The 11,368-nt window shown below is 41.9% G+C and overlaps 3 protein-coding genes across 3 annotated transcripts; 2 read left to right on the plus strand and 1 right to left on the minus strand.

Moving 5' to 3' along the window:
* Positions 1-540: 540 nt before the first annotated feature.
* tomm5 (translocase of outer mitochondrial membrane 5 homolog (yeast)) lies at positions 541-1,510 on the plus strand. The gene is made up of 2 exons (XM_078260687.1): positions 541-775; positions 1,067-1,510. Exons 1-2 carry the CDS (start codon positions 655-657, stop codon positions 1,099-1,101), a joined length of 156 nt encoding a protein of 51 aa, XP_078116813.1. The 5' UTR covers positions 541-654; the 3' UTR covers positions 1,102-1,510.
* Positions 1,511-2,196: 686 nt separating this feature from the next.
* On the plus strand, positions 2,197-5,084 carry LOC144524429 (zinc finger and BTB domain-containing protein 5-like). The gene has a single exon (XM_078260686.1). It carries the CDS (start codon positions 2,642-2,644, stop codon positions 4,685-4,687), a length of 2,046 nt encoding a protein of 681 aa, XP_078116812.1. The 5' UTR covers positions 2,197-2,641; the 3' UTR covers positions 4,688-5,084.
* Positions 5,085-5,112: 28 nt separating this feature from the next.
* On the minus strand, positions 5,113-10,221 carry grhpra (glyoxylate reductase/hydroxypyruvate reductase a). The gene is made up of 9 exons (XM_078260688.1): positions 9,696-10,221; positions 9,249-9,379; positions 7,227-7,299; positions 7,015-7,131; positions 6,847-6,935; positions 6,536-6,637; positions 6,252-6,387; positions 5,936-6,066; positions 5,113-5,803 (listed from the first exon to the last, which is right to left on the minus strand). The coding sequence occupies exons 1-9, from the start codon at positions 9,779-9,781 to the stop codon at positions 5,682-5,684; spliced, it is 987 nt and encodes a 328-aa protein (XP_078116814.1). The 5' UTR covers positions 9,782-10,221; the 3' UTR covers positions 5,113-5,681.
* Between the last annotated feature and the right edge of the window lie 1,147 nt (positions 10,222-11,368).

An 11,368-nucleotide genomic window follows, 5' to 3' on the forward strand; every position in this document is an offset into this window, starting at 1 on the left:
AGATTCAAAATCCTTTGTTGTACATTGGTACCTCACAGGGGATCAACAATTCAATGCCAATTTTGTTACAGGGTCCCCCAGGGGGTTAATCCATTCCCAAAAGCCAACATGCCTTTTACTTTTCAAGAATTCAAATATGCCTATTTATTGTTATTTTCCTCAACATTAACATGTGTTGGTTTGCATAGTTCGAGTTATTAGCCTTAGACTGACTGTAATGCTAAATTAAAGTACATATGACTATTTTAGGTGTTTCTACCCTGAACACGACGTAGGCCTATACAACCATAATATACTACAGTAGCCTATATAACAGCATGTATATGCAACACAAATAAAACGAATCATACAAGGGATACAACCAGATGGTATTATTTAAAAAATAAAATGAAAAGGTAAAATAATACTTGTGTGCCATATTTAACAAAATAAATAGTTATTATATTATATAGCCCAGTTATTAACTGCTACATCAATGTTTTATTAATCGTCTTCGTGCGGTTTGTCCCTCCGTGAGCTCCGTCGTTTATCATTACTTCCGTTGTTACGTAGGCCTACTTCCGGTTTAGATTATTTGCTCCACGCTACCGAAACTGTGGATTTTTAACACGAAAGGCACTCCTAAGAGCAGGACCCAGTTAAACAACAACGATCATGTTTAAACTAGAAGGACTCGGGCCTAAAATGGACCCAGAAGAGATGAAGAAGAAAATGCGACAAGATGTCATCTCATCTTTACGAAACTTTCTTATTTACGTCGCCCTTCTCAGAGCCAGTGAGTAACGTGACAGGCAGATATGACATTGACATTTAGCTAAATACTGACACTAGCCTACTGACATAGTTTGGTCACCTCATGCATGTGATGATCAATTCAAGCACTAAAAGAAACACGAGCACCAAAGGGTAGTTTTTTTTTTTTTTTTTTAAATGGTAATAACGTTACAATATCCCAAAACAACTCTAACGTTAGCTACTTTGCCCTATCCCAGGAAAGATAAAAACAAAAACTCACGTATTCATGGTCTTAACTCAAACGAATGATCTGTGTTTTCTGTGTTTACAGCCCCATATGTGTTGAAGAAGCTGGACAGCATATGAACAGAGCAGCATGTCTCTTCTTCTGCCATCCACTGACCGTTTACTCCATCAGACAGTATGGACCGTCATCAGCAGACACATGGGGCCATTACAGCACATCTGTTGGAGAAGAGCCGTGTCTGTCCATCACTGCACCTGAGGAAACGCCTTGTCCTCATTTCTTGTTTGTTGTTGTAAACTTTAGTCTGCCTTTCAAGTTAAATATATTGTGATAATTGTTAAATGTAACGTTTGATAGTGTATGCATGCCATGTACACACATTAAAGGGAAACCATGTTTATTGTTGTTTTTACATAGCAGATCTGCTCAGTCTTGTACACATGGAATGAATAGTCACAAACTGCATTACAAATGTACACAGCAAGTGTTAAAATAAATAAAAAATAAAAAATGGAGAACAAGAAAGCATCTCGAAATGTCAAACTGTCTTTGTTTAAACCTAATAACTGACATCTGCAGCAGCAACAACTTGATACTACAGCGGTCCATTTCAACTTTATGACAGACCTTTAAATTGATTGTTTTCAACCTGTGTCTTGATGCCACAGTGCTCAAAGACTGAGTTTTTTTTTTTATTTGTCTTCAACTGTCTTCTATTGTTCCTCTAAAATCGTTTTAGAGGAATAATAGTTTGCAGCTTTTCTTTGTCATTTGCTCCAATGATGGCTGCTTACAGTCTTGGGTTGTTCTAAGCACCTACATCTTTGTATTGCATTTAAGGACCCATCAGTTGGCAAGCTATCAGCTCAGAATGGGACTTTTTTTTACCTTTTTAAAAGCAGGTAAAGTCTAAAATGGAATCTGCTACTGATGCCTAATTAGAGCAATAAAGCACAAGACCACTGCCAAGGAAAAATATATCAAACAATTGTTTTGATTTTTAGACAATATTTGTCTAGTTGATATTTAACATGAATGATAATATATAATGAATGCATTTGGTAATAGTAAGTGCGCAGTAACCATTAGAAGATTATTTAATGAAATGTAACAAACTATGAATCCAAATTAAAATCTAAATTAAACGTAGATGCACTTCCATAAGCTCACCACCTGGTGGCGGGGTTGTTTTATACTGAGGGTTGATGAGACAACAGATGATGGAGGCGTCGACAGTGGGGGCTAAACCAAACCGGGTTGGCTGTGTGAGCGCTCTGAATCAGTAGCATTCATAATAACCATGAAACAATTTTGGTTATTATATTTAAGTCAGTAGGAGAAGAACCGTTGTGCAGAATCAGATATCCGGCTGTTCTCGGAGACAAAGCTGGAAACCGCGTCGCATCCTCCGTGTTATTGTTGGACCGGGCCCGCCCATACTCCAGAGCATCAGTAGGAAACCTGTTACCCGGTTATACAAAACGGACAATACACTACACATCACACCGGAGGTAGGCTTCTGTGAAATGCCAGGGTCCAGCCAGGCTGATGTGGATAACGAGGAGACAGCGCTTCATTGTGCTATTGAATTGCCAGTAGCGCCACGGATGCTACAAAATAACCAACTGTAATAAATACCAACAAATCCCACCGTCTATTATGGACTTTCCAGGTCATTTCCAGCATATTTTCAAGCAGCTCAACCACCAGCGCCTCCATGCTCAGCTGTGTGACTGTTTGGTGGTGGTTGGAGGCCAGAGCTTCCAGGCTCACCGTTCCATCCTGGCAGCATGCAGCTCCCACTTCAGGGCTCTGCTGAGTTCCAATGACAGCGGGGATGAGGTTGGAGGACCGGGAGCAGACATAGGTGGAGGTGGGGGCCCCAGTGTGATTGAGCTAGATCCAGAGGTGGTGACGCCAGAGGCCTTCTCCACCTTGCTGGACATGATTTACACCTCCACCCTCTCACCAGGGGCCTCCAATGTGATGGATGTGCTGTTGGCGGCATCACACCTGCACCTTAACACTGTTGTTAAGGCCTGCAAGCTCCACCTGTCCAGAAAAAACTTTCCTGCCTCGCCCCCGAAAGGCTGGAGGTCAGTGCAACAGCAGCAACAGGGTCAATCGTCCGGGGCAGAGAGGCCAGCCTTGTTTCAACAGGTCACATCTGTCATGGAGGAGGACATTGATGAGGAAGACGTGGTAGTGGAGGTTAGTCAGTCTGGTGGGGTTGAAGAGCAGGGGGTGAGGAGGAGGGAAGTCAGTGGAGAGCAGAGTGCTGCACAATTTCTGAGGCACAAGAGGAAGTCACTCGAGGACAGGCTCAGTGGCAGAAAGAGGCCCTGCAGGCTGCCTGAGGGAAACTATAAGGAGTGTTCATCTACTGTAGCCAGAAGCACCGTCAGTACAGAGGAGGGTGGAGAGGAGCTGCTGTCCCCGGACTACCTGAAGACGACAGACGGACTCTGGGAGAGCCGAGGCGAGGACGAGGTGGAAAAGAAATACGAAGCAACCAAGGGAGATTCAGAAGAGATCCAGCTGCCGAGCCAATCAGACAGCAGCGCAGGAGGTGTAGGTGCGTGGGAGAAGGGCGGAGATCCAGATGAAGACACTGTGGTCAAAGTAAAGGTGGGAGAAGAAGGGGAGGAAGAGGGAGAGGAGCCAAAGATGGCGATGATTGAGGTGAAAAAGGAAAATCTGAGCTCATACTCCCCAGATTTACCAAACAATTCTCTATCTCCACCACAAGACTGCACAGACAATTTGGATGCACAACTAAATGAGGAGAAAATGGCCACAGCCTGCCCAACAGAGGGTGATGTTAGCTCTTTTCAATCTCAGCTGTGCACAGATCTACAAACTGATGCACAGAGAGAGGCTGGAGATTTGGGTGAGGAGTCAGTAGACTGCGAAGGCCTTGACAGCCTGTCAGAGCTTGCTTTTTCCTGCTTCCTCAATCCCAGTAGTGAAAGTGTAATGGGAGCTTTGGAGGAAGAAGACAGCCTAGCTAGCCTCACTGCTGCTGCTAGTGCTGCTGCCGCTGCTGCTGCCAGTGATGCTCCTGCAGCTGCTGGAGATACTGGCCAACTGTATCAAAACTCAGGAGAAGCCTCTTCTGCTCACTCCTCTGATTCCTCACTAGTTTTTCCAGTAACATCTGTCCCCTTGCAGCAGCTTCTCCCAACTCAGGGCCCTGGTTTCAGTGACACACTCATCCTCCAGCCCACCCAGAACTCTTTAGCAGGGTTCCTGAGTGGCATCAGACCAGGCCTCGGTCTGGAAACCTCCCTCATCCAACCCTCCAGGGCCGGGAAAAGTTCAGGTGCAACAACCTTCCGTCGCATCGCCCCCAAAGTGCCGCCTGGATCAGATCAGTCCTCTTCTTCATCAGCGGGGGATGCTGCTGAACGGCCGTCTCTAACCAGAGCTTCAGAGGATGTTATGTCCAAGTGCAAGAAAGCGGCTGCTGAAGACCATGTGCTGTTGGTGGAAGGGGAGAAGAAATACGCCTGCAAAATCTGCTGTAAGACCTTCATGAACCTGACTGACTGTAAGAAACATATTCGTGTCCACACAGGAGAAAAGCCCTATCCCTGTCCAAAGTGTGGCAAACGCTTCAGCCAGTCCTCCCATCTGTATAAGCACTCGAAAAACACCTGCCTACACTGGAAAGACGATCAATTATTTCCAGATACCCTGCTGTGACCTCCATTTACCTGAAAGGCGTACGTTGATTCGCACAACTCAACACAATTCTTTGAAAAAATGCACTCTGTAAACTTGGATTATTTATTAGCCCATACACTTCCTCAATCAATTTTTGACTTTATGTTACATGAATTCAAAGTCAATAAGCTCAAGTAATTCTTATGTTTTTTGATGTTCTCAACCATGTTGTGATTTTAAGAAATCAAATTCATGAAATGAAACGGATCAAATTTAACCAGACTGATGTGAATGCACTGAAAATATTCTCTTGTTTTCTTGACTGCTGTGTAAGAGTGATGAGAATAAATTATGCTTACTAGTTTTTAATGATCTTAAATCGATTTATTTTAAGAATGAGAAAACACACACACACACACACACACACACACACACACACACACACACACACACACACTACACACAAACACACACACACACACACACACACACACACACACACACACAACGCTGAATAAAGTGCAGACCAATAATTATAATGCTCATCTTTATGGCAAGCCAGTGATTCTATTTTGAAGGAGACATTTTAAATGCAAATGAGAAAAGGTTTTGCAATTCTCCACGAGACTTAGCATGCATAGTGTCTTAATAAGAACTGTTAAGGAGTGATGCTAGTTTGTGCATTAGCCTATTTTTCAAGAACTTAAATACATGTCTGAGATGACAAAACACTGCACTATTGGGCTTTATAAATACAACTGATTTGACACTACGCATTTCCTTCCTCAAAAATGAACATTGTATATTGAAGGTGCAGCTCATTAGTAACTGACAGGATCAAATTAAACTATTAAGTTAACACTGACATGATGTAAATATGGATCTGAGAATTTCTAAACTACATTAGTATTCTTTTTTCATCCCTTCTACACTTTCATCTCACATAGGAGACCATTACTAGATCAGTACATTACTTGTTTCTGTTACTGCAGCACCAGAGGAGGCAGTAGGCACATCAGCTCAGTTTCAGGCACTAGAAGGTGAGTTCACTGGGCATGTCTGTGCCCTGTAAACCTCCCAGCAGGTTTTGAGCTGACAAAGCACCCATGACGCCTCTTGTGGAGTAGGTGGCACTGCCGATGTGGGGCAACACCACTGCACAAGACAGGAGAGGACAGAATAGCATTAGCAAGTCAAATCCAAATTACATGTGGACATTTTTGTCAAAGCAGGAAGGAAAAGAGGCCCAAAAAACACGCCTGTATATTTCACATCCTGTCTACTCACCACAGTTTTTAAGAGTCAAAAGAGGGTGGTTTGTTGGGAGTGGCTCAGGTGTTGTGACATCTAGTCCAGCTGCAGCTATCTGTCTGCTGGTCAACGCCTCGTACAGATCCTCCTGGTTCACCACAGCTCCCCTAAAAACAATAATTTACTACATCTTCATCCTTATGTATTTAACCACAAACAACAGCTGGTGTCAGAAATACATGACAACTGTCTACACCCTTAAAAAAAAGTAAGTAATCCAGACAGAGTATGCTTCCAAACCGATGCTTTTCCCATAATGCACACCCACATCTGAGCTGCTTTGGTTATCTACCTGCTTGAGTTGACGAAGACTGCTGTGTTTTTCATCTTGCTGAAGAAGGCCTTGTCACACAGCCCCTGGGTTTCTGGCGTCAGGGAGCAGGAAACAACTATGAAGTCGCTCTCAGACACAAGTGTGTCCAGGGAAACTGTTCAACAGAGAGGTGACAAGGAGGAACAAAGGGGTACGAGAGAAAACATCAAAAAACATTCTTTTTATTAGATCGTTTTATAACGTTATTCGATTTTTCACTTCTTCTGTCCCCTTTTGCTGTGAGTTTCTCTCCTTTTTCTTACCAAACTCTCCGTTCACCTCGGCAGCATTGGCCTTGGCTGTTCTCCCAGAGTATAGCAGCCTCTTTACTCCAAAGGGCATGAGTCTCCGAGCAATGGCCATGCCTGAACACAAACACAACCAGTTATTCCCCAATAACCAGGTCTTGAATTTCATCAGAAAAATAATAATCACACAATGCCAGTTAGGAATGACAACACTGAATTTGGCTACAGGCTACTACTACTTGGCTACTACTAGTCATATGAGATGATGTGCTATGATAATGTAGTTGCAGTGCTAAAGTAAATGAAGCAGCAACAGCAAGCCTCACCGATGCGTCCCAGTCCAATGACTCCTACTGTGCTGCCAGAAAGACCGTAACCACACAGCCAGAGAGGCTTCCACGAGCTCCAGCCTCCACTGAGACAGAGAATGAGACAGTAAGATCATTGTGTCACTCAAGGGAGACAGTTATTAGTGTAAATGTGTTGAGACTGACTTTTTGACCTCCTCCACTCCCTCTGGTAATCTGCGAGCGGTGGCCAGCAGCAGAGCTACGGTCAGTTCTGCTGTGGCGTCAGTCAGGACATCTGGAGTGTATCCAACACGTATACCACTGTTGAAAACAAACACCAATATAACTTTGAAGCCATGTGACACTTCATCATACATATAAGCTTCATTTTCTTTTTCTTTTTTTATGTAACCTACCGTTTTTTGATTTCGTTGAGAGTCAAGTGGTCAAATCCCACTGACAGGGTGCTGATTACTTTCAGGTTTGGCCCTGAAATCAGAGACAGACCAGCTGAAGCACGGAAATCTAGACACTTGATTAACAGAATATTATTACAGTTTGAATCGTTTTTATTGATTAGTTGATTGATGGAAAATTCACCTTTAACAATTTTGATAATCAAACAATCATTTAATAAAATACAGTGCATTATGCAAAAAATCTCTGGTTGTGTGACTTTGTTGCTTTTCTCTGTTTCATATTCCCCTTGGAAGTTTTCATGTTAAATTGTCTTACAACATTAAATTAAATCAGGGGTGCCCTGGTAACATAGGGGGTTAAGATGCTGACCATGAATTGTAACAATGATTTGAATCCAATCGGGGACATTTGTTACCTCTTTTCTGTCCCTCATTTCCTGTCATCTCTCTACAACTGTCCGTGATAAAAGCATAAAAATGTCCCCCAAAATACTATAGTCTCTGCTAATATCTTAGAGACTTCTTATAGACTGATCAGTTAATAAAAAAATAAACAATGGATTCCTAGAAAATGAAAATACTATTAATATTATTGTTTGTTTTTAATTACATGAAATGTGTATGTATGTATGTATGTATGTATGTATGCATGTATACATGTATGTATGTATATATGTATGTATGTATTTAGTTTTAGATGACGGAAGGAAGATTGTAAATCCATGAATGATCAGACTCAACATTCCAAATGTTTTTTTTTCCTGTTGCAGTCCAAGGAAGATAAAACATGTCTGTTTTCCTTGGTTACAGTGTATGTGAATGACATCAGCTGACAGGAAGTAAACATGGACCAAAGCCTACTAATGGTTCCAAAATTTGGACTTGTTACTAAAGGGTACCGTACCTTTGCTGTCCAGCTGTGGAATTCAGTATCCTCTTTTAAAACTACTATTATCTTATGGCTTTTTCTTAACTGATGGTATTTGTTGTACTTGTTTATCATTATTTTTTATCTTGTTTAATGTTTTGGATACTGTAAAGCAATCTGTAACTAAAGCAAGTTATAATTATCAGGGATGCACCGAAACCAGGATTCGGCCAAATATTGGGCTTTTTGACGCAGTTTGGTTTCTGCCGAACCTTAGAATTTTTTTTCCACTGAACCGAACCCTATGCTTGCGCTACGCTGGTCGACGTAATGACGCCGCCGTTGATTACGGGAAGGTGTTTAGGTAGGTGGACCGCTCAATGCAGTAGGCTGTGAGAAAGTGAAAATGGAACTTGTGAGCAGAACAAGTGTTGTTTGTCAGTACTTTCAGTCAAAAGAAGGCGATTCAAGTTGAGCTACATGTTCAATTTGCAATGCCGATTTGTCTCGTGGTGCCAAGGACCCTAAACAATACACAATATCGCCGCTGTTAAAACATCTGCGTATGAAACATCCAAAAGAAGACGAGTTGTGCATGAAGGACTCTACAGACAGCAGCCAAAATGCAGCAACTTCAGGTACAGCAAAGGAAGGACAGTCACAGTAAAAACTTTTAGTTTAGTGTTAACCAGACGACCATTACCAGCTTTGATAGCCCTACACCGAACAAACAGTGGGCCGTGTGGACGTTGTTTACTTCATTAATGTGTTGACTGTGTTAATGGACTGAGGATCGGAGTAGGATTCCGTATTGGGTTTCAGATTCGGCAGAATCTTAACCAGTGGATTCGGTAGTCGGCCAAACCCCACAAATCTGGATTCAGTACATTCTTATGTACCCAGTGGACTCTCTGGAGAGCAGGTGTTTACTTCATTAATGTGTTTACTGTGTGGACTGAGGATGGGAGTAGGATTCTGTATTAGGTTTCGGCAGAATCTTAAACAGTGGATTTGGTATTCGGCCGAACCCCAAAAATCTGGATTCGGTGCATCCCTAATAATTACTATTCTTATTCTTATGTACCCAGTGGACTCTCTGGAAAGCAGGTGGGACTAAATGGATCATACACACACACCCACACAATGAGTACCTGCAGCATCCAGAACCTCAGCATCGATCTTGTCTGACAGCAGACACAGAATACCATGAGCTCCCTGCACACCTTTGAGAAGGTCTGCCCTAGGAACAGGCTCATCCGAGTCCCACAAAGACACCTCACACCTGTTTCCAAGGACACAGAAAAGGACCAAATGCATGAAATGGCATGTCATTCAGGCATACAGGCTGATTTAAAGCATAGAGGTTAGCTAAATAAACTAACTGTAGTGGTGAATGTGTCAGTGTGTGACCCTGGGAGAGTCACAGTCTGTCACAGTGGACTTTAATGTAATAGATCTCACAGTTTCCATTTGCTACAGAAGTGTGTAACATGAATCCAAGTTAAACTGATGACAGACAGGGTACACTAGAAGAACAGCCATAGTATGTATATAGTTTTGTTAGTAAATGCAGTTAAACAGTTAAAAATACTGCATACACTCCCGCCGTTGTCAGGATCTTCATCCCCTCTTGCGGGATGCGCCTCGTCACGAACACCTTCATGAGTTTACCAACAGTTTGCATCCCACTTAACGGTCGAAATGAACGCAAGTCCTCTTCGGACAGAAGAGCGTATAACTGTGTGGGGAGGATGGCCGTATGCACACTCAGCCCAGACAGATCTTAACCTTCAACGTCTGCTTCACTCACTGTGAGAAAACTTAACACGGCGGCGGCGCTCCTCCTACAGAAATCCGAAATCAGGAAGTGTTTGACTTCATATAGGCCTACTGCGCCTGCGTGGAGTTGGGTGGGCCTCGCTTTGGCTTTGCCAGACCATCCTCCACACGCTGACTTTTACAGTCTTCCTCTCTGATGGACGTATTTTCTTGACATTCTTAAACAAATTTAATGTCGAAGATACCATTTCAAATTTCGTCAGGATGTCAGTTGTAAAATACAGTTCTTATGTAAATAAAACATCAGTCTAGCTGAATGGCTCTGCGCCGTTCAGCATTTTGTATTATTATTACTTTATTTGGGAGCAAATTGTCAATCTCCCCAAATATCTCACCCCAGTATGGAGATGTTTACGTTTCTCCTCTGATTTAGCTTCCTGGGATCGTGTAAAAAAGGAGCAGACAATGTCGTATCCTTCAGCCATTAGAGCTACCTCGACCAGCTAGGCCTATTATACATCTTTTAGTCAGTAAATGAAATGGTAATTATAATCAAATATTGATAAAATATAACACTGGCCATTTTGCTGCATAAGTGCATTTGTACTTTTAGGCAACTTAAGTAAGACTTTTAATGCAGGAGTATTTGAACATTATAGTACTGCTACTTTTACCTATGCAAATCAACGACGCTGAATTTGGCTCCACATTTGCTCCGGTTCTCTTTAAGTTTGGATTCCACCTTAAAAAATGCCCGTTTCAGCCATCGGGTGGCAGTGTTTATCGCAAAATCGAATTATGATCTGTAGTATGTGAATCAGGTGAGAATTTCAACGGACAACCATATTTGGCCATTTGGGGGCAGTGCAAAGTCAGCAATTGTTGCAATATAATTGTCAAAATATGTCAAAATGTCTATTTTTTAGCTGGATTTTCTCCATCATTCCACAGTAGATATGGACATATGGGGCATCATTGGAAACCACATGATCTGTAGTATGTCAGTCAGGTGAGAAAATCAACGGACACCCATATTTGGCCGTTAGGGGGCAGTGCAAAGTCAGCAATTGTTGCAATATAATTGTCAAAATGTATATTTTTGAGCTGGATTATGTCCGTATTTCCACAGTAGATATGGACATAAGAAAAAATAAATAAAAAAAAACATTACAACAACATATTACACTTATACCTCACAGTGTGGTAGTCTACAGGTCATGAGAATTTGTGACTTTTTAAATATAATTTACAAGATTGTTGGCTTTCATTCAGACAGATTCAACAAAAACAAGTGTATAAAGTGTGTATATATATATATATATATATATATATATATATATATATATATATATATATATATATATATATATATACACATACACACACACACACACACACACACACACACACACACACACACACACACACACACGCATAACATAAAGCTGTGATCTGCACTGATGCAGAATGGCTCGATTTTGCATAAACACTG

This window comes from Sander vitreus, chromosome 10 (assembly GCF_031162955.1).
Source record: "Sander vitreus isolate 19-12246 chromosome 10, sanVit1, whole genome shotgun sequence".
Classification (NCBI taxonomy): Eukaryota; Metazoa; Chordata; class Actinopteri; order Perciformes; family Percidae; genus Sander; species Sander vitreus.

Bases quoted from the DNA above. Each gene is read 5' to 3' on its own strand.
- LOC144524429 (XM_078260686.1), top strand. From the start codon at position 2,642: ATGGACTTTCCAGGTCATTTCCAGCATATTTTCAAGCAGCTCAACCAC.
- grhpra (XM_078260688.1), bottom strand. From the start codon at position 9,781: ATGCAAACTGTTGGTAAACTCATGAAGGTGTTCGTGACGAGGCGCATC. The intron at 6,936-7,014 runs GTCAGTCTCAAC...TCTCTGTCTCAG, and splicing joins GGAGTGGAGGAGGTCAAAAA to TGGAGGCTGGAGCTCGTGGA. The intron at 6,388-6,535 runs GTAAGAAAAAGG...TCTGTTGAACAG, and splicing joins CGAGGTGAACGGAGAGTTTG to TTTCCCTGGACACACTTGTG.
- tomm5 (XM_078260687.1), top strand. From the start codon at position 655: ATGTTTAAACTAGAAGGACTCGGGCCTAAAATGGACCCAGAAGAGATG. The intron at 776-1,066 runs GTGAGTAACGTG...CTGTGTTTACAG, and splicing joins CGTCGCCCTTCTCAGAGCCA to CCCCATATGTGTTGAAGAAG.